Below are 22,738 nucleotides of genomic sequence, written 5' to 3' on the forward strand. Positions count from 1 at the left end.
GACCTCGCGTCGGCAAACGAAGGAAGCGCGGGCACTACAATTCCCAGAATGCCTTTGGCTCCCAAGCGAGCCTTGCTTTATCGACGCTGTCAGGAACCGCTGGCGAGGCCGGGAGAAGAGGAAGAGCGGCAAGATGGCGCTGACCAGGTTGGTTGAGGGCCTGAAGCGGCACCCTGCGAGGCGGTGGGAGCAGATCCCCCTCTCTTTTCCGGAACTCGTTTTCTTTTGAACCGGAGCCCCAGGTTTTTGTTTATGGTAGTCGGTTGTGAGGAGGTTGCGATGGCGGCGCAGTTTCGCCAGTGAGGCCTGGACCGATCCGGGCATTTTCCTGAGAGGTTGATCCGAAGGCCTCGCTGTTTTCGTGGGGGTGAGGAGGCCTCTCTCCCTCCGGCAACGGAATTTCGGTTTCGCCGGTGATGGTGGTGGTGGGTTCCCATCCACGGCTGGTGCGAATAGACCGCGATGGGGGCGGGGCGATGATCTGGGTTGCCGGATACGGGTACACTGATTCAGACGTGCTCTCGCTGTCGGCCGCACCTGGGAAAGGATTTAACCTAAGCCTGGAAGCTGTTTTTGTACCCCGCTCGGTTTTCATACGGGATGTCCTGTTGTGTTGGGAAACGGCTTCTTCGCATGTTTTATGTCCAAGCGGGATTTTCACACGTTACGTTCAATTAGTGTACAATCTATACACAGAATTTGAGCTGTGCACTTGTAGCGTTATTCACACGCTTCGACAGTTGAGCTCTATGGAACGCACGTGCTCATTTGTAGAGACGGTTTGTACCTCTGTTCAGTGTAATGTGTGAACAAGGCTTTGGGGACTGTGGCATGAAGTGGGCTGTAGCTCCGTAGTAGAACACTTGCTTCGCATGGAGAAGGTTTTAGATTGAGTCACTGGCTGCTCCAGGTTAGGCTGGGAAATACTTACGCCTAAAATCTTCTGCCAGTTAACATATGCAATACTGAGCTAAATGGACCATTGCAGTTTGTGTTGCCTCAAACAAAATGTTTCTCAGTATGTTCTGTTTACATCTTCAGTTGCAGCTTATCAGCAGTAGTCAACTGATGGAGTGCATGTATGAAATAAGCAAGACAGTGTGAAAGCCATGTTTACATTTTCATGTGCCATTGTTACATGTTAATCACATGTATGCACGGTGAAAATACTTAACATACAGTGCTACCTCGGGTTACAGACGCTTCAGATTACAGACGCTTCAAGTTACAGACTCCGCTAACCCAGAAATAGTACCTCGCGTTAAGAACTTGGCTTCAGGATGAGAACAGAAATCATGCGGCGGCAGCAGGAGGCCCCATTAGCTAAAGTGGTGCATCAGGTTAAGAACAGTTTCAGGTTAAGAACGGACCTCCAGAACAAATTAAGTTCTTAACCCGAGGTACCACTGTATTCAGCTTTGTCAAACCATGTGCAGGCTTCAGGATTTTTTCTGACATCAGAAGATCATATGTGGCGTTATCTTGGATGTGATTTGATTAATCCTGTGTTATACATTCCCAAATTTATTTGTTTTCCTCTTTATGCATACCAGCTCAGTTGCTTAGACTTAGCATGCTGCTGATAATGCCAAAGTTGCAAGTTTGATCCCCATATGGGACAGCTGCACATTCCTTCATTGCAGGGGGTTGGACTAGATGATCCTCAGGATCCCTTCCAATTCTAAGATTCTGTGAAATACTAGAACTCAGGGGCGTCCAATGAAGACTTTGGGGAAGGCTTTGCCTCATCATGCTGCAACAGCAAACTGAAGGACCATAAGTGTGAATGTGGTTTTAAGTGGTTTGATATTGAAAGGCTAGAACCTTGCCGCCCAAGGGTCACAGATTAAGTAGGTAAATAAATAAATATGGGGAAGGCAAAGTGTTTCTTACAGAAAGATCTGAAATATTTTCCTTGAAGCTTGAATTGGTTTGATGTTTTAATGTGTTGCTAACCACTTTGAGATTTTTTCTTTAAAATATAAATCGGTATAGAAATTAAATTAATAATAATAATAATAAATTTCATTGAGGGGGAAATTGCACCTAGACATTCTGTTTTGGCAACCATTAAGGTGCCATTTGGGGGTTAGCTTATAGATATGAGTTTCTAACGTGGTATTTTATTGGTGATAGTGGGTTGTATCCAATACTACACACATGTAATTCTGGCACAATGGGACTTGTTAAGTTTCTTCTTCCTCCCCAGCACCCCACCCATCTGCTTTGAACTCTCCCCTAATCCTCAAGAGCTGATTTTGAGGGCATGGGCTCGGTCCCTGCTCCTGCCAACCTAGCAGTTTGAAAGCACGTCAAAGTGCAAGTACAGTGGTACCTTGGGTTACAGACACTTCGGGTTATGCATTTTCAGGTTACGGATGCTCTGAAACCCGGAACTACCGGAACAGGTTACTTTCAGGTTTTGGTGCTCGCACATGCATAGAAGCGCTAAATCGTGCTATGTGCAGAAGCGCGGAAAAGCATCACGCGCGTGCGCAGACACAGCACTGCGGGTTGTGAATGTGCCTCCCGCACAGATCACGTTCGCAACCTGAGGTTCCACTGTAGATAAATAGGTACCGCTCTGGCGGGAAGGTAAATAGGGTTTCTGTGTGCCGCTCTGGTTCGCCAGAAGCAGCTTAGTCAGGCCAGTAAAGCGAGATGAGCATCACAACTCCAGAGTCGTTCGCGACTGGACGTAATGGTCAGGGGTCCCTTTACCTTTACCTTTAGAGGCTGGAGGGGACAGGCAAGGGAAATACTGTAAAGTTATTTTGCACACATGGAAATCTGTTGTGCCAGTGGAGCTGCAATGTCGGATACAGCCCACTGTCTTTTCTGTCTAGTTGGAGTAATGCTCAGATATGCTCATGCTTTAAACCAAATGTTTATTGTAGGATCAGCATTGCAAACCAGTGGAAAGGAAGAATGATTTTGTCACAAGAACTCAGTATGGACTCTACCTAAACCACCTTGGATTTTGAATCAGAACTGTAGCAGCAGGAACCTGAAGTTCAGGAAGCAAAAGAGCTCTTTAGAGGCAAATGAAAGGAAATAAATCAAAAGTGCAAAACTGCAGTTTCTTTGTAGAACGGTTTAATGGAATAAGAACAATATTTCACGTGTTGTCTAATGTGTACAGATATAGTCCAAATATTAAGTTCCTTCTTTCTGTTTGCTTAGTTTTTTGCCAGCACCAACTCAGCTATCTCAAGACCAGCTGGAATTAGAAGAGAGGGCAAGATCTCAAAGGGTGAGACAGACTGCATTGGTGTCATCACGAAGGGAGCCACCCCCTTACGGTTATCGGAAAGGATGGATACCACGAATGTTGGAGGTAAAGAGTGGTGTGCACAGTTGATGACATGAATAATTATTTTAGTTACTTTAGAGAAGTGAAATCTTGGCTTTTGAATGTAAGGGCCTATAATATGTCTATTTCTGTAACTCTGCTCTTACATAGATACCCATCCTAACATCTAGTTCAGTGGTGAGAAACTTGGGGCCTGCCAGATGTTGAATTACGTCACTCCTGACCATTGCTCATGCTGCCTGAGGCTGATGGGATTTGGAGTGTGACAACATCTGCAGAGCCAAAGGTTTACTGTTCCTGAACTTTGTTGTATATTTTGTTGTTTCTTCAGCTTGTAAACTGCCTTGTGTATAGTAATACAAAAAGGCAGTATACAAATTAAAAGTGAAATGAAATGAAAATCCTAGTCTTTGCTGTTACTTTTTGAATGACTAGTCTAGTACTAACAATACCTTCTTGTTTCTTTTGCCCATTTTGTAATCATTTCCAATTTATTTTACTGTATAGGATTTTGGAGATGGAGGTGCTTTTCCAGAAATTCATGTTGCCCAATATCCTCTGGATATGGGCCGAAAAAAGAAAATGTCCAATGCATTAGCTGTTCAAGTGGATGCAGAAGGAAAAATAAAATACGATGCTATAGCTCGGCAGGGACAGTCAAAAGACAAGGTAATAGACTTTCCAGGTGCTTGTATATAGATATATAGTTTTATTGTTTATGGATATTGTTTTATTTTACTTGGCTTACTAATTCTAATGCAACCTGGAAAAGTTTTGTTATGAATTCTAGATGAGTTTCTCACAAGTCCAACAGTACAGTGGCAGAACATGAGATTTATATCTTGAAAGTATAACATGTGAAGACACTTTTCTGAATTGCTACACTCTTAAGAAATAATACAGGAACACATTTCATAGCATCTGCCTATTATAAGGCTGTGAGTCTTTAGGTGGTCACATAGTCAACATCACTGAGGCCTAGTCTCCATATGCAGCAAAATTATGTAATAGAGTGGACTGTACCACTTCAGGCTGCAGGGCAACATTCATAAACACAACCTTCCATCCTCAGTTTGAAGTACTACAGCCAATTCTACCATCTTAGAATATTTCCACCTCATTCTGCTACATATATAAATCCAGGACCTAGAGTATTGTCCTTAAGCTGGCATCCTCAAACTTGGCCCCTCAGCTAACAGTTTCTATGTTAATGCAATTCTGGTTCTAAACGCAGCATAAGGGGTCTCTGTAGTATAGTGTATTTTAAAATGGGGTTTTAGAATTTTTAGGGGTTTTTGAATGTTTTATGTAGTTTTATGTAGTTTTTATGTAGTTTTATGTAGTTTTTCAATTTCATTGTTCTGCAAGGGACAATGACAATAAAGATATCGTATCGTATCATTTTGGGACTACAGTTCCCATCATCCCTGACCACTGATCCTGTTAGCTATGGATGATGGGAGTTGTAGTCCCAAAACAGCTGGAGGGCCGAGTTTGGGGATGCCTGTCCTTAAGTGACTAAGGAGTAGGTGATTTGGCTATTCGGCCGCCGAGACCACATAACACCGGTCTTGAAAGACCTACATTGGCTCCCAGTACGTTTCCAAGCACAATTCAAAGTGTTGGTGTTGACCTTTAAAGCCCTAAACGGCCTCGGCCCAGTATACCTGAAGGAGCGTCTCCACCCCCATTGTTCTGCCCGGACGCTGAGGTCCAGTGCCGAGGGCCTTCTGGCGGTTCCCTCATTGTGAGAAGCAAAGCTACAGGGAACCAGGCAGAGGGCCTTTTCGGTAGTGGCGCCCGCCCTGTGGAACGCCCTCCCATCAGATGTCAAAACGATAAACAACTACTTGACATTCAGAAGACATCTTAAGGCAGCCCTGTTCAGGGAAGTTTTTAATGTATGATATTTTAGTGTTTTCTGGTTTCTATGGAAGCCGCCCAGAGTGGCTGGGGAAACCCAGCCAGATGGGCGGGGTACAAATAATAAATTATTATTATTATTATTATTCTCACAGTTAGTTGCTGCCCACTCCACTACTATGGTTGCCTACCCAGTCTACGTGTCACGTTTCTGGGACCAAGGAAAGTAGAGATTGGGGAATCTACTTAGCTTCACCCAAGAATGGGAAGCCAAACAAAGGGATAGATGCTTGAGCACTACTTTCCTTGGTTGCAGGAACTGAAGGACAGCGAAGGTGGAGATAGTTATATTGTCATATATCAGTCTATGAACACACCAACTGTTCTGCCTTAAAGATCCAGTAGCCTTTAAAGTGAAAGGGAGACAAAACTGCACATACAGCTAAATATGAAAGTGACCACACCAGCACTGCCTCTTCGGTTATGCAGCTCAGCTTCTCCTTTAAAGAGCAAATTGCCTTTTGAGGCTAGAACACACCATGCGTACTCTGCATGGATACTTACCTGGCTCATTCTTTACCCAGCCAAGGTGAATGGCAAAGCCTCTTCTCAGTGCATTCTTATTAACCAAATAGGGAATCAAGCCTGTCTTAATTACTGTGAGCTTTAGAAGTGAGTGTGAGACTATGATGAATCTGTGTTAATTATTTTGAAGTAAAATGATGTTTGTGGCATGTGAAGTGGAAACGTGTTTCTACCTAGTATTCCTAATAGTTCCTCAGAGTGTGATCGTCCCCACACAGACATATTCTGCTGTTTTTCCTTCAGTAGTGTGGGCTATTTCTCCAGGATTAAGGGAAGAGACAGTGTACCCAGTGCTCAGCCTCCATGCATATAAATGCTAAACATGTGGATAAGAGAGGGCGAAGAGCATTTTGAACAACCTCCATCATGTAGCCTTGTGTTGGGAAAGAACCAAAGAGTCATGTGGGTCTGTCCTCCCAGTAGGCAGGACTCACCTTACTGCTTTGAGGAAACGTTTGTTCTCCATACATGAATGGGCAAGTGGGTAATTGCAAGCCTGTTATTACCAGTAAGGCTACCACATGGTACTCGGTTTACTATCATTTTCTCATAAACAGTGGATAATGAATCGTGGCTTTATCATATTCAGAGCTTACTCGTTTTAATGTGGATAGAACATCATCTTCTTTCATTCTCTGGGATATTTTGAGCTCTTAAAGTGAGCTTGGATCTTCATGCTTTGAGATTCTTGGGGGTTTTATAGTTAATTACCATGAAGAAATATTGCTATTCAAATGTCCTTCATTTGGCTTTGTGAGATGTGTTTCCATTGATACTCATTTAAAGGGTTGTTAATTCTGGAATACTTGGATGAGAATTGGAAAATTGTTCCTGTGCTAAATTATTAGCTGAGCTACAGGTCTGTTTTTATAGTTAGGCAAATGCCATAAAAGATGGAGAGGTGCTGCTTAGAGCAATCTCTTTTGGGGTGAATACTTGCCTCCTTGAGTAATGTTGAGCAATTAGGCTGTTTATGGATATATAGAACAACTTAATTCCTGGTTTGCTAGGACTTAGTTCTCTATTTCTTTATTTTTTACCATCATCTTTTCTTGTATATGTTGTGTTTTGGATATTAGAGTTTATAATACATTTTTTAGCTTTCACAGTTGTGTAATTATACACATGCTTTCAGAAAACTCTGTGGTATTACTGCCTCCCACACAGGCAAAAGATTAAGCAATCACAAAAGCATGTCACAGTAGCTTGAGAAAAATTACCTGGTAGCACCACAAAAAATAACACATGTTACCATTTCTCTTGGCTCCTGGCATAGTCTATAGTAAATGGTATATAGGTTTAGTTTGGTAGACACCTTTCTACATGCATCCTGCTGCAACATAATTGCCTTATCCCATTTCTAGATGGCAAAGGGGCACTAGTTCTTGAACCTGAAGAACATTGCCCAGAAGCTCTTAAAACATTACCTTATTCTTTAAAGAATAAAGCTGCCACAAAAATGCAGTGATGTTGATAGCAAATGCAGTACATGCAGCAACCATTTTAGGCGCGTCTGGTATGTGTACAACCTCACACGCGTGCATCATGCCAAACCCGGATGTGACCTGAAAATCTCTCAAAAATTGGGGGGCGGGGGCAGAACAGGGTGTTTGCAGGCTTTTTCAATGGGTGTTCAAATTATATGCAATTTCATGCAACCCCCTCACAATCATGGAGTTGCCTATAAAATGAACTTCTCACAAATAAGCCCTCAATAATTCAAGCTTATTGACACAAATGTGTTTCACTTGTTCAGGTCTCAAAAATTAATAAGTATGACAGCTTTGCAAAGCACTCTGTGTTGTCTGCTTTTTCTTAACCAATCATACTCCATAATGCTTGCAATTTGTGCAATTTTTAAAGTTTCAGACAGCCATTGCACCAGAGGATGAACTATTTCCTTGCAATTATTTTATTTATCTTTTACCTTCTGTTTTTATGTTTTGTATTTTAACATTACCCACCTTGAGTACCATTTGGTGGAAAGGACATAAGCAAAATATCCCAGTAGCTCCAAATAGAATATGAATGAATTCCAGGTTTTTTATCAACTCAACTTTGATTCTATGGTCATGATAAAAAGGCTTCCGATTTGGAATTCTAAATATATTCTTAGTGTTTGGCCCTTATCTGGACAATTCTATTTTGGAAAGCTAATCTAGTTTTTTTTTTGGTTTTTTTAATTAAAAAATGCTCCATAATGAGGAGGGAAACGACGCCCCACGAGTATGCAGGATTTTTTGTTCATTTACAGTATTCCCTTTTCATAATGCTGTTTTCAATGTTTCAGGTCATTTACAGCAAATACACAGACCTGGTTCCAAAGGAAGTTATGAATGTGGATGACCCTGATCTGCAAAGACCTGATGAAGAAGCTGTCAGAGAGGTATTGTGGTCAGTGATGCACCTAACTATTGAAGCCACTTGCATCTCGTCCAAGTGTTTAATGTAACATTTCTGATTGCAGCTTACAGAAAAGACTCGAGCAGCACTGGAAAAGTCTGTCTCCCAGAAAATTGCAGCAGCCATGCCAGTCCGAGCAGCTGATAAACTAGCTCCAGCTCAATACATTCGGTACTGGACAATTTTTGGATTGTTGAAATTTCTTTGCATGCAAAGTTTAATGTAAGGCCTTTTTTGTGAGTGTGAAACATAACCATTATCTCAGGCCACAAGCAGTTACATGAGTGTTAAGAAATTATTGCTGTTTAATGAAATGTGATATTAGTCCTGTTACAGAGAACGTGATGTACTTAGCTATGCATAGGAAACTGTTCTCTTCTTGGTTTGTTTCTGATAATGAACTTTCTTGCAATAAATATATGATGGTTTTTATGGCCCATAAATGGTGAATAGCACAATGAGGGCTGTGAAGCTACCTTCAGATATACAGGTCTGAAATACAGGGTATCCAGTTGGAAAGATTTTTACTATCCTACCAGTAAAATAGGAGAGGAATTAGAACATCGGGCTCTGCTGTGTGATTGAAACAGAGCTCTGTAGTTCAATGTGTGCTCAGTTTGAAAGAACAGTGACACATCATCTACTTCTGCACTTCTACTCAAGTGTGTATGCTTGGCAATCCAATGTCTGTGAGCAAAACTAAAATTCTGGCAAAGTAAATAAGAGGCCCATTAGAGGGTCTGTACTGATAACTGAATTTCTTCCTTGTTTTTTCAGATACACACCATCACAGCAAGGTGTGGCCTTCAACTCTGGTGCAAAACAGAGAGTTATTAGAATGGTGGAGATGCAAAAAGACCCCATGGAGCCACCAAGATTCAAGTAAGCATCAGAAATGTACAGCTATTGTGCCATAGAGGTTCCAGGGATGGAGATTGACATACTAAGGTTACTATATTTTTCAACTCATTAGGATTAACAAGAAAATTCCTCGTGGACCACCATCACCTCCAGCTCCTGTAATGCACTCTCCCAGCAGAAAGGTAATGGACAACTGTGACAACTCTTATGTAACATTTTTAAACATCTGATGCATAAAGTATGGAGGATTCAAGTGTATGTATCAACAGACAATCTGTTGGTGGCCATTGGGCAGGAACTGTTTTTCTCCAGCCTCAGGGAAGTTAACAAGCTATCCCAGCATGAGACATGATGGAGAGTGGGAAGGACATGGATTACAATAAAATGTAATTTTGAGGTGTCAGTTTAGACAGTTTAAAAAATGGATGGATGTAAGTTCTTCTAAGTATCTGTATTGGTTCCACTGCTTTTTAACTTGTTGATCAGTGGACTCGAGTTGGGAGCAAGCAGTGTGGTGGGCAAGTTGAGATTGACACCAAATTATTCAGTTTGGTGAAACCCAAGATTGTGAAGAGCTCCAAAAGAATCTCTACAAACTAGGTGAATGTACAAAAGAATAGTAAAAGTGGTTCAATGGAAATTGAGGGGAAAGATCCTAATTTCACATATTACGCCAAGGAGATCTGAGAGCAGTGACCAACCAGAAAAGAAAGATTGGGTTTGTGGTGGAGAGCTCAGTGAAACAGCTACTTGCTCTGCAGCAGCTGTGAAAAAGATAAATTCCATTTTAGGAAACCTTAGGGCATCTCAATCAAAAATATAATTGCTGCTAATGCCTGCAACCACACTTGGAATATTGTGTGTAGTTATGTTTGTCATACCTGAAAAATGATATTGAAATCCTGAAAATAGGTGCACAAAGGGACAACTAAAAGGATCAGAGGCTGCAGCAGCTCCCCTAGAAGGAAGAGTACAGTATCTGGGGATTCATAGTTTATAAAAAATGTAAGCAAGGGGAAATACGTTTCAGGGCCATAAAATTATGCACAGTATGGGGAAAGAGGATAGAAAGTTGTTTTGTCTCCTTGTCTCATAATACTAGAACCAGGGTCATTCAGTAAAGCTAATCACTCTGAGAAACAGGTTGTTGGGCTAGATGGATCTTTGACCTGAGCTAGAATCATGGAATTGTAGAGTTGGAAGGGACCACAAGGGTCATCTAGTCTCACCCCCTGCAGTGCAGGGATCTTTCGCCCAATGTGGGGTGCGAATCCACAACCCTGAGATTAAAGAGTCATGTTCTACCAACTGAGCTATGTTCCCCCTGGTTAGATTGTCTAGTGATGTTCCAGGTTTTTTGTTTTTCTTTTCCCTATAGCTTGTGGCTAGACTTGCTTGCTTGAGAGGTCTGGAGCCATCTATTCTGTAGGCACCTTGGCATGGTAAACCTTGTTCATTCATTCCTGATAGCTACTTTAGCAATGTGGCGATGTTTGTAAAAGCCATGAATGTTCTTTGGGCTATTTGTTGAAGAAACTTTCAGTGCTACCAATAAGGATTATGTGAATTAAACTCATTGAATACGGATGAAAGTTCCCATTTTGGGGAGTTGGACTGGATAAACTGACCTAGGTCTTCCCCAAAAGTTTGGTATCTGAGGTTTAAACATTCAGCTGCTGTTGCCAGAATTGCTGATAGCTTTTCTTTTAGTTTTAGCTTTCCAGGAGGTGCAGCTTGAATGAACATGACAATTGCTGGGGGGGAAACATTTCACTGTGTTTTGTTGACACTTCCTATTTGACGGTTCATGGCTACTCAGCTACTGTGTTTCAGAATGGGAATGAATCCCCGCCTCTCATTGGTAAAAATGGGGAAAAAATCTAAAATCTCTTTACCTCTTCTCTGTTCAGATGACCGTGAAGGAGCAACAAGAATGGAAAATTCCTCCTTGCATTTCAAACTGGAAAAATGCTAAGGTAATTAACTTGTCATAACGTCAAACTGTAATGTTGCATCCTGCTGGGGAAACTCCTCAAAAAATGATCTGCAGTCTGAATGATACTTTAAAGCATCCAGAGCTGAGTAAACCAGCTGTGTTCAGAAAGGAGGTTGCAGTGATATGGCTTGACTCTTCTCTGCCTTTTATCTTAAAACTGCCAAGGTGACAAGGGCAAAGAATTTGCTAGATAGTAAATTGCCGTTTTGCAGTGATCAGCTGTGGTTAGGCAAAGGAAAGTATTTAAAATTCCCTCATACTGCTGTTTGCAGGGTATGAAACCAATTTGCCCTGATGCTCTCAAGCCTTTACCAAAAAAAGATATATTCTTGCAGTAGCATCTATTTATCCAAGTCATTGGAAGTGTTGGACTTGAATCAGAAAGAATTAGATTCAAATTCCCACTTACTCATTAACCCTATATGATTACCTTGGGCCAGTTGTGTACACTCAGGCTAACATACTTCACAGGACTGTTGCTATAGACTGGGGTAATCACAATGGAGTTGGAGCAGGATACAAATGGGAGGAATTATAAAATTATTTACTGGTTCACATTTATGGTATTTATAGTAACTAGCTTCTGTTGCAGTAAGTGCGTATATGTACCCCCTTCTCTGTCTACCAACTAAGGTCTATGATGTTGCTAGAGAAAGCTCATGCCACAATAAATTGGTTATTCTTCAACTGCCTCAGCTGCCTTTGTGTCTCTCCTATACTCTGAGCTATTTTTCTCTTTTGCAAAGGCCCTTTGTTGTCCTATTCAGAGAACAATGACATTGACAGTTCAGTACTTGCAGGAAGAGGGAGTAGTGATGAATTCCTGTGGTGTTTAGGATAATCTTCCTTGTTATTAAAATTTCTGTGGCAGATCTTACTAAGAGAATATCACATTGAGGCCACTGAATATGTCATAGGTGCAGGGGTTTCTTTGATTCTTTTAATAAAACTTTAGTTTGTAGAAACATGATTAATTTTCCCAGCAACTAAACATGTTTGGTGCTACTTTTATTTGGAATGTTATTCCAATTGTTAAATAAACGTGCTCAGGATTGCAGCTTCAGTCAGATACTTGGTGGTGGTGGTATGAATCACTCTTGCATTTGTTGGGATTCTTCAGTATACAACAAATAGTGAAAAGGGAAAATGTGTTGCATAGATAGAATCAAGGAAGTTTTAAAGTCCATTTTAAATCTTGAAACTGAGGGAATTGTATTACTTCAACTAATGCCATAAACACAGGGTCTTGGTGTATGGAGGATTACAAAAGTAGGAACCAAACAATGCAACTACTTGCACCTAGAGCAAATGAACTGCCCTGAGACCTTCGGGTATAGGGCAGTATAGAAATTAATTACTTAATTAATATTGAATTACAAGTAAGGATTTGGGGCAGCTTCTTGGCATGCCATGTCTTTTCCTTTGTGATCCACTGTCTTTTCTGTTTTTCCTCCAGGGTTACACCATTCCATTAGACAAGCGTCTGGCCGCGGATGGCAGAGGACTGCAGACTGTTCACATTAATGAAAACTTTGCCAAGTTGGCTGAGGCTCTCTACATTGCTGACAGGAAGGTCAGTCTATAGTTGCTTCTCTGCAGTGCATCTTTCTGAGTAATTTCTTTCCACAGAATAAATTTGAGCATCATTGCAACTTTTAGCCAGTTGCTTGGAAATGGCTTTGTGTCAGTAGTGTGGCATGGCTTCTATACTGTTCTTTTCGCCCTCGCCTAGTTTCTTGATTGGCCCAAAGCAGCTGGCTGTTTCCAGTTCTGGACTGTACATCCTGTTTTATATTACCACTCAAAAGCATAAAAACTAGGTTTTCTTGTTCTCTCCTTACCATCTGGCTGTGCTCTGAATCTTCTGCAGGCTCGTGAGGCTGTGGAGATGCGAGCCCAGGTGGAGCGGAAGATGGCCCAGAAGGAAAAAGAGAAGCATGAGGAGAAACTCCGGGAAATGGCCCAGAAGGCCAGGGAGCGAAGGGCAGGGATCAAAACCCATGTGGAGAAAGGTACATCCCATCCTCCTGCGGTTTTCATAAAATATTCCAAAGAGGGTTTTGCACATGACAAGTGTACTGACCTTATCAGGAAGACTGCACTATATGCAGTTACAGAAGGATGGCCTCTACGTGCATAGCGTTCCTCATGCAAAAAGAATGCAGCTCATTTCTATGCATGTTTATGTGGAAGTAAGTTCTCCTTTGTTGAGTGGCATCCAAGTAGGTGCGCATACAATTGTAGTTTAAATGGCTTCTTGTTAATGGCATGTAACCTTTAAAAACTGGGGAAAGCCCTAAACTTGTTGGGCCAGAAAAAAATTAAGTATTTTGTGAACAAGTGTAGAATTGTTAAAAGACCTTTCAACTTCTGAGTATTTAGTCCACCATCCACTGTGTTCTTCATAGCTGCAAGTTCAGCTTCCACTATGTTGCTGTTAACTCACATAAGAGATGGCTGCATGTAATTTTGAATTTCAAATGTATCTGTGCAGAGGATGGAGAAGCTAGAGAACGTGATGAAATCAGACATGACAGACGAAAAGAGAGGCAGCACGACCGGAATCTTTCCAGAGCAGCCCCTGACAAAAGGTAAAGTTGTTTAGCTAATAATAACTGGGCAGTATACTACTTGATCAAGGTAAATGTAAAACATTTGATTCTAACCTAACAAATTAGCATTCATTTGGTTGTTCTTTTGTATTAAGTTACTGTTTATATAAAAATTATATACCACTTCATTGGAGAAAACCTCAAAGCAATTTACATGATTTGGAAATGTACATACCTGTAGTGAAGTGATTTCTGGTGTGCTATGGCACACTATTATGTTAAAAGGAGTAGTATGTGTCGATTTTTGTGCTTCTATGTATTAAGTGCTTGTGTGTTCTTCTACATAGCATTAGTTGAGGCTCTGTATAGCACTAGTTCCTTAGTTTCTGTCAGCCCCAAAGGAGCGACCAAGGATGTATTATGATGGGATCTGTATCTGATAGGAACAAGATTCAGATAGGTAGCTGTGTTGGTCTGATGCAGTTGAAATATATAAAAAAATATTAAAAAATTGTCCAGTAGCACCATAGAGACCAAGAACAAACTTAGTTGGTCTCTAAGGTGCTACTGAACAATTGTTTTATTTTTAAAAATATTTTGATGGGAACAAGTTAACTTTGAAGATTAGCATGGAGAACATTAAACAGACAATCTATGGCCTTTTTTTCTGGGTGATCAAAAACCTGACACATTCAAGCCTTTATCCAAGCATCATTCCTGCCTAAGGGCTTGAATGTGTCAGGTTCTCCTGTGGCCATCATGTAGATTTCCCCCCACCTAGTTTACTCTTAGGCTGCACACTTTGTGCCAGCTGGACTAGCTGTCTATTGTATTTTGAGAACCATTTCTTTGCAGGGTGGATTGATTTTTAAATCACCCAGAAAAAAACATTAATGGATTAAATTTGCATCTGAAGATTTAAATTGTTTCAAATCATTTCCCTTGTTTTAATTTACGCACTTCCTGAGCAAGCATACATGTGAAGTAGCTGCTAGAATAATTAACACACAATTAATTGTGTTAAGTAGCAATTAATAAGAACCTTTATACAATATATTCCACAACTTCTATGCAGCCCAGTTCTTTTGCGCAACAGAATTATACCTGCTTTAGAGACAAGGGGAATAGTTTAATTTTACAGTCTGTTTCTGTTTGGCCTTTTCTGTATTACCTGTATTACCTTTCTGTATTCTGTATTACAAGCAAGATAACTTCCTTGAAGTTGAATACCAAAATCCAAAGAAGCTTAAAACTTGTTCCTAACCACCTAAGAGGACTTTAGGTTTGTTTGTTCTGAAAGAGCACTTCCTTTGCTGTTGCCCAGGCTTGTATGGCAGGCTATTTTTTGAAGTTGAGAGTTTCAAAAACAGTTTGTCATGGTGTGAAGTCAGCTTTATGAAGATAGAAAAATTCAAAGGAACCACTGGGTAGTTCAAATGTCATTTATGACTAAGTTATTCCTGTGTTCAAGCAAATCAGCACTGCTTCCTCAAAGCATGTCTAGCCCCCCCCCAACTGCAACATCTTTATTGTGAATAGGCAAACTCCTCACATGGAAGTTTTAATTGTTGATATTTTTGCAACATAACCAGTATACATTGTTGTTAACTCAGGTCGAAGTTGCAAAGGAATGAGAACAGAGATATTAGTGAAGTCATTGCCTTGGGTGTTCCTAACCCTCGGACATCCAGTGAGATCCAGTATGACCAAAGGCTCTTCAACCAGAGTAAGGTAAGTAATGCCATCCATTGCTCTGGAAAGTTATCACTACGTTTGAAGGAGACAAGTGCCATGTATATAGCCAGATGTACAGCATTAAAAAGATAGCTATGACATAAAATAAAAACACCCTAAGCCAGGCATCACCAACCTGCAGCCCTCCAGATGTTTTGGCCTACAACTCCCATGATCCCTAGCTAACAGGACCAGTGGTCAGGGATGATAGGAGTTGTAGTCTAAAACATCTGGAGGGCCAAAGGTTGGGGATGCCTGCCCTAAGCCATAACATGTCAGCCAATAGAGTGAACAAGCCATATTTTATCTGCTTGTTTTCCAAATAGCTCACTGTGTTGTAGGTCTGAAAACAGTTATTTGAGCATATGTTCATAAATTTCAGCAATTCTAATTTAAAGCACTCAGATGACAACAACTAGGAACCTGTAACTAGTGTGTCTTGCAGGTTATACATTTGTTGTGGAAAATATTAGGCTGGTGAGGCGTGGGTAGGAAAGAAATTGGACTCTGAAGACACATGTCCTCAAGATTTTTTCTGTAATGAAGGGGCAGCTACCAAGCACACTCTACTGTTGCGTTCCAGACCTAGGGAGGCCACAGGAAAGGGCCTATTAAAGCAAGCACCACATCCCAGAATGGGATAGCCCTATCCTAGAACACATTGAGTGAAGGAAAGCAAACTCAGCACTTCCTCCGGGCGATACAATTAAACAGCTTCATTTCCTCTACAGCACTAGATTCTAACACCAACCTGTGCCTTTCAGTTGTTAGGAATTCAACATGTAAATTAGGGGTGGGTAACCTTTGGCCCTCAGGAAAATTTTATGCAGTACTGATTTTAAAAACCATCTGCAAGTGATCAGTTCAAACCTCTGGCATACAATAATCTGCCCACCCCCACAACCTGCTAGGCTGAGGACGACGAGGCAGCAGAAAGAGATGAAGAGTCCCCCCCCCCCTTTGGCTCTGACCCTTCATCATGTGCCTCCTACCAAATTACCCCTAAAGTAGGTAATGTGGCCCTCAACAGGAAAAATGTGTGCCCACTCCAGTATAATTTAATACAAAATAAGCCACCTCTAAATAGAACTTAATATTACCAAAGCCCCTCAAGGAGCAGTGGTTAGAAAACTATGGGTACGTTAAAAGTAAAATGCAGTGCACTATCCTGCAATATTGCCTTCATTATGGGTAAATTTAGCATTCACTATAATAGTGTTTCGAAGCATGCAGCACTTCTCTTTAGTGGAGAAGAGTGCCCTCTGACACCACTGTGGTTGGAGGCTAAACCTGAACCTGGTATCCCAAGCCATTGAGAACCAAGTTTCTCCTTTCATCTGAATAGTTCTATCCTTTTCTCTTACACTAGTATGCAACAAAGTTGGGACTTGTTGGTTTTATGAGTAATTTCTGTTCTCCCAGAGAATGCTATATTCTGACTCTGAATAGCAATCTACCTAATGCGGTTAGGTAGGTTTTCGGAGTAGTATTGATGACTTCTAAAGGAACCTGTTTTTGGACTTTGTGCTTGTTAGTATCCAACTAATATAGATGGTTTTGGTGTTCTGCTAGGGTATGGACAGTGGCTTTGCTGGAGGAGAAGATGAAATTTACAATGTCTATGACCAGCCTTGGAGAAGTGGTAAAGACATGGCCCAGAACATCTACAGACCTAGTAAAAATGTGGATAAGGACGTGTATGGTGATGATTTGGAGGCACGAATAAAAACTACCAACAGGTATGGAAATTTCAAGTATTTCCAATTGTATTTTTACTACTAGAACACTTGATTTACTACTCTCTTTTGGTCTCGCAGGTTTGTTCCTGATAAGGAATTTTCTGGCTCAGACCGCAGGCAAAGAGGTCGAGAAGGACCAGTTCAGTTTGAGGAGGATCCTTTTGGTCTAGACAAATTCTTGGAGGAAGCCAAACAGCATGGGGGCTCAAAAAGGCCTTCTGATAGTAGCCGTCCTAAAGAACATGAGCATGAAGGCAAGAAGAGAAGGAAAGAGTAAGGAATTGGTTTCAAGCATTTTAAACAAGACTGCAGGGGATTGTCTAAACCACCTGACAGTTCCTGAATAGTGGATATAGGCACCCAGCTAAAGGGACACTTTTGCCCAAGGAACAGAGGAAGTAAGAAAAAACTGGACCACTGAATTATAGGTTTTGTGTTTGGGGCTCTAGCTTTGTGCTGCCCCTTTGTTTTTACACAGGTGGAGCTCTGTTCTCTTAAGGTCAGAATAAGCTGCCTGGTGTATATGGAGTTCTTAGTTAAAGCTGCTTATTCCATCTGATAATACTCCCCCTTGTACATAGTTTGCCCTGCTTCTGCTGTAACGTATGTGAGAGGGGGAAGAAAGTGTATTGTGGTTCATTTGCACTGCTGTGATTGTATAGTTCATTCATCTTAAGCTTATGAGAAACAGCTGGATTCATTTAACTGAGATGAATACATATCCAAGTTTATTTTAGTTTCTTTATACAGCAGTGAAATAAAGTCTCCTTCCTTTAACTGATGTCAGCAGTTCTTCTGTTTGAAAAGTGGCCTTTGCTTTTCTGACGTTTCACATCAAGCTGAAAGATTGAACAAACACAATTGCTAGTAAGGCAGTAGAAGAAACAATCTTAATATCCATATCAATGTTGATATACTTAATATATTCATTTTTGAGGTGATGTTCCACATAAGTTGAAACCACTTTTCATAAAACATTTGTGCAAGTTTCTACGAATCAAGGCCTGTTATGAACCTCTAATGAAATAAGTTTTTGGCTGAAAGAAATACCAGATCAGCTTATTAATTAAAATTATCTAGGATTACTACAATGTGTGTTTCAGATACAGCTTCATAAATGGCTTTCAACATTTAATTATGCCAACTTTCAACTGTAAATGCACTGATTAATGATCAACCAACTTTCCTTTATTCAATACATGCCATTTCACATTTAGAACTTTAAACACAGATTTCCATTACCTTACACTCCGCAAAATTTTCAAGACTCATTTTCATTTGTGATGTATATGTCTGTGAAGAGACTGTTAGACTGAACTTATTTCAGGTATGAATTGAACTATGAAGGATAGAACATGAGAGCCATTTTATTTATTTCTCTTCTTTCCTGTAAGGACCTGAAAGTGGGGTGCTTAATTTTCCTCTCCTTCATCCTTGTAACAATCCTATGAGGAGGGTTAGCTGAGAAAAAAATAAGTGGTACAAGGTCTCTGAAATGTTCCTTGGCAAGCAGGCTTTGCATTAGGCTCCTTTTAATTGGCACCAAATGCAAAAACCCCTGGATTTGGTTGCACTAGTACAACTGATCCCTGCTTAAAGTTAGGTTTGCAAAGCATGGCTTTACAGCCTGGCTTGCGTTGAAGCTGAGCTGCAAAGACCCAAGAAGCACACTTAAGAACATGCCCCTGAGTATTTCAACTCCAGCCCACCACCTCTGCTGCAACTGGAAGCGGTAGAGAGAAAATGTAGCTATCCGTTGTGAATAAATGTTTGTGGATGACAATGCTAACTAAGGTGCCTCTCAAGTACCACAACAGAGTACAGTGGTACCTCGGGTTACATACGCCTCGGGTTACAGACTCTGCTAACCCAGAAATAGTACTTCGGGTTAAGAACTTTGCTTCAGGATGAGAACAGGAATTGCATCGTGGTGGCGGTGCAGCAGCAGGAGACCCCATTAGCTAAAGTGGTGCTTCAGGTTAAGAACGGACCTCCGGAACAAATTAAGTACGTAACCAGAGGTACCACTGTATGTACAAATCAGCTGTGTCAGTTGTTTTCCCCTTGCCCTGTTCTCTGTGGTCAGCTCGGCTTGGGAAAGTGGTGGGTTGAGGCTTAACACTAGCATTGCCCCCCACTCAGTGCTGCCTGTAAGGGGGGGGGATTACTATAACACAGTAGGAAACAATTCTCTTCCTCCTCCACGCAATCAAGCAATGAGACCTTGTTAGGAGAGCACAAACTTACCCTCTCCTTGCTCAGACCATGATGATATATTACACCCTGTAGATCAGGAGTGGGTAAAACAAAGACATGCCACCAAATGCTGGCTCTCAAGACTCCCCAGTCCACACCTTTCTCTTTTACCAATCTGGAACATGTTCTTTAACTGTGGTGCCGCCTCTTGCTTTTCTATATGGACAGGTGGATGGATAAAGCCTCTGGTTTTTCTTGGCTCTTAGGTAGCCTACTGTAAGTCACATCCATTGCTCTGCCCACTTTCTGGACCCCATCCACCACTGGGGTGTAGGCCTAGAAGGTTGTCCACGAGGGATTATGCCCCTTGGACTGAAAACTATTCACTTCCCTGCTTATAAATCTGTTGTATTTATGCAAGTCTCAAGTCACTTATTAGGTCTGAACTTGTGAAAGGTCTGAAATGTGCAACAAACAAGCTAACCAGGCCATTCTCCGTGTTCACCTTTAAATATAAAATAGCAATTCTCTTCTAGGATAAGAAATTCAGTATGCACAGTACCATAGCCTCTTACCTTAGCTCCTTCTAGAATATGAGTGTCTTTCTGCAAAGTATTTTTAAGACCTTCTTCTGTAGAAAATCCAACCCAGCCAAAACCTTTGTGGAATCCCGTTTCTTTATCCTAATCATCCAAAACAAGTACGTTGGATTGATTTAGATTTGATGGATCCTATGTACTTAATCAACTACTGCTTAAATGCTACTTCAGTATGGACTACATGTGCCCTTTTCACCTTCAACAGAAACCTGGTGAACAACAGCGTCATGCAGAAAGCCATTACCAATCATAAATGTTAAACAACTGGCAAATTATATTCTCTTCCCAGCAGACTAGGAAGTTTCCTAGCCACTTATTTCACTGGTTTATGTGGGATGACAAGAATGAATTTGCTGGAAGCTAACTAGTTGCCTCAGGAGTAGCCAATGTGGTACCCTCCACATGTTGTTTAATTCAAACTTCCATCAACACCTGGCATCATGCACAAAGGCGACCCTTGAATGGTTCCTCCATAGTTACTGGGGTTACTGGGGTGGTGATCAGGTGGGATTGCTATGAGGAATTATAACAAATATAGAGTAAGCCATCTGTGTCAGCAATGAAAGCATTGCGTTGACTGGGTTTAAACTATTTTGATAGGATTCTTGATCAATCCACACCTCTGCATCTATGTTCCATTTCTCTTGCTTCACACAGCCCAGTTGCTTCCCAGGCAGGCTCTTGGGCCATAAAGGTAGTGGGCAAGCTTCTTTGATGTAGCTTTCTGATATGGTAATCTTAAAATGTTAATCTTAGGGCCGGGAAACAAATCTCAAATGAAGGTGATAATGATTGCTGTCCTCCTGGCCATCCTCCTTATCATGTGTATTGCTTGTTTATCACCTCCGGGGTTGCCAAATGGACTCCTTTGTAGTTCTGTTAATTAGTTTTGGTGGTTTAACTTGTTCCCATGAGGGTTTGTTGAAATGCTCAGAAGAAATCTGATTGGTTCTTACAAACACTCTGTAAAAAGCTCTTTTGTAAATAAAACTACCTGGGCCAGGGGCTGTAGACAGACAGAATATTATACGCACCCTTCCCAGAGTCTTGCTGGTTCAAGTCTCTGTGTCTATTCTTATTAATCAGAATTCAATCCTTCCTTTACTTTGTGAACGCCTCACTGGGGGGTTGAGAATTTTCTGGGGGAAACTAATTTTGGATAGGCCACTGGGAATGGGTGGAGTTATAGCTGAAATCCTATAAGCTGGGAGTAAATCCTCATTAAAAGAGGACTTACTTGTGAGTAGACATATGTGATTGCACTGTAAATATAAAATTTAAAGGAAAGCAGTTACTCTACAAGTAACATTTTGTACTTGATTGCAAGTATCCAAACACAAAATACTCAACTTGGAACATGATCTAGCCATAGTTGCAAAATTAACCCTTCCACTGAAATCATTAAGATTTCAGTAAAAAAGTAATGCATTCCCATGAAACGCAAAGTGCTCATTTTTTGATGTCCTGTCGTGTTAGCACAGCAAAAGCTGTGTGTGTGTGTCCCTGTATCCCTGATTTAAATACACAAGCAGTGAACAGCACAAGATAGGAAGCAATCTATCGTAAGGTGGGAACTGTATGCCCTTCATATTAAGTGGATAGTGCATGCTTTTCTTTAACCCTGAGATATCAGCATCTGAGCACAAGCAGCCCTTAGATGCAGATACCACAGAGGGCAGAAACTAGCTGAAAGTCCATCTGAAAATAAAGTTTGTAAAATGCATGGGAAGAAAAAGAACCATTGGTGGCCTCTGCTAAGTGTGTTCAAATACAGTTCTAAAGGTGCCAGCAGGGAATACTGCATTGTCTCAATCATTTGAATTTTTCTTTTATAATTTTCAGATGCATTTTAAAATCCAAATGCAGGTGATGATACCAACTGGATATTAATATTTGTTAGGTGGCTTTGTGCCAGACCTGAATTTTACTAGTTACAGATAGGTAGCCGTGTTGGTCTGCCATAGTCAAAACAAAAAAATTCCTTCCAGTAGCACCTTAAAGACCAACTAAGTTAGTTCTTGGTATGAGCTTTCGTGTGCATGCACACTTCTTCAGATACACTTCTTCAGATCTGAAGAAGTGTGCATGCACACGAAAGCTCATACCAAGAACTAACTTAGTTGGTCTTTAAGGTGCTACTGGAAGGAATTTTTTTGTTCTTAATTTTACTGTTATATGTAAATTGCAATTGTATAAAACTAAAACGCGGTGGAGAAGAAATATTTTGTTGAGTTTAGGTTCAGTTAATGGCAGTGATACTCACAAATGGCAGCAGGCATTTTCTCACAGAGCCAAACTGAGCAAAATATTGTTTTACTTCACCTGCAAAAAGAGAGAGAGTCATTTATCAAACCAGGTTGTCTTGGGGCGTTTCTGTGCATGACGACGACGTGATTTTTAAATTAGGGCGAGAATAGTGGAGATCCTCTTAGGGCTGCACACATGGAAGATGGACCGATGCAAAAGAATTCAGAGCGGTGCACCGTTGCAGAGGAAAGGCGGTTTCTGTAGGTGCTGCTTGCATGGCGTCAGCCGAAATCCCTTCCTCTGTAGCCCTTTAGCCGGGGTACAAAGCCCTCAGCACAAGAAAGAAGGTGGGTTCGACTCACGTCTGGGGCCTCCCAAGTATCTGATGCAGGGATGGAGAAAAGGGCTTAAAACCTGGGGAGCGGGAGGCGCCCACGCTATAACCCCGGCTAGCCTTTTAAGACGCCAAAGGGGCCGACTTACAGCACCCCTTGGGAATCTAAAACCCCTTCCCTCCCCTAACCCCGCACCCCACTCACTTGGCCCCGCAGTCCAAGGCACGCGGGCGACGAAGACCTCGAAGAGCCGCCGGGAAGGACCTGCCGCCGCCATCTTGAAAGCCAGGAGGAAGTAAGGCGGGCTCTTGCCGG

At 41.4% G+C, this 22,738-nt stretch overlaps 2 protein-coding genes across 2 annotated transcripts; one reads left to right on the forward strand and one right to left on the reverse strand.

The window, feature by feature from the left end:
* Positions 1–17,823, forward strand: SNW1 (SNW domain containing 1). Its single transcript, XM_081912330.1, has 14 exons — positions 1–147; positions 3,184–3,337; positions 3,821–3,982; positions 8,052–8,147; positions 8,229–8,335; positions 8,942–9,046; positions 9,138–9,207; positions 10,936–11,001; positions 12,478–12,594; positions 12,892–13,033; positions 13,516–13,612; positions 15,187–15,304; positions 16,880–17,046; positions 17,125–17,823. Exons 1-14 carry the CDS (start codon positions 134–136, stop codon positions 17,321–17,323), a joined length of 1,614 nt encoding a protein of 537 aa, XP_081768456.1. The 5' UTR covers positions 1–133; the 3' UTR covers positions 17,324–17,823.
* Positions 17,753–22,736, reverse strand: SLIRP (SRA stem-loop interacting RNA binding protein). Its single transcript, XM_081916277.1, has 4 exons — positions 22,628–22,736; positions 22,105–22,163; positions 19,818–19,925; positions 17,753–17,885 (listed from the first exon to the last, which is right to left on the reverse strand). The coding sequence occupies exons 1-4, from the start codon at positions 22,698–22,700 to the stop codon at positions 17,820–17,822; spliced, it is 306 nt and encodes a 101-aa protein (XP_081772403.1). The 5' UTR covers positions 22,701–22,736; the 3' UTR covers positions 17,753–17,819.
* Between the last annotated feature and the right edge of the window lie 2 nt (positions 22,737–22,738).

The sequence above is a fragment of the Podarcis melisellensis genome (genome assembly GCF_964234715.1).
Source record: "Podarcis melisellensis genome assembly, chromosome: 1".
Lineage (NCBI taxonomy): Eukaryota > Metazoa > Chordata > Lepidosauria > Squamata > Lacertidae > Podarcis > Podarcis melisellensis.

Excerpts from the sequence above, each read along its gene's own strand:
- SNW1 (XM_081912330.1), top strand. Across the intron at positions 12,595-12,891 it reads TCTACATTGCTGACAGGAAG|GCTCGTGAGGCTGTGGAGAT; the intron begins GTCAGTCTATAG and ends AATCTTCTGCAG. Across the intron at positions 15,305-16,879 it reads GGCTCTTCAACCAGAGTAAG|GGTATGGACAGTGGCTTTGC; the intron begins GTAAGTAATGCC and ends GTGTTCTGCTAG.
- SLIRP (XM_081916277.1), bottom strand. The coding sequence starts at position 22,700 with ATGGCGGCGGCAGGTCCTTCCCGGCGGCTCTTCGAGGTCTTCGTCGCC. Across the intron at positions 22,164-22,627 it reads GCCTTGGACTGCGGGGCCAA|GTGAAGTAAAACAATATTTT; the intron begins GTGAGTGGGGTG and ends CTCTTTTTGCAG. Across the intron at positions 17,886-19,817 it reads ATATTCTAGAAGGAGCTAAG|CTTGATGTGAAACGTCAGAA; the intron begins GTAAGAGGCTAT and ends TCAATCTTTCAG.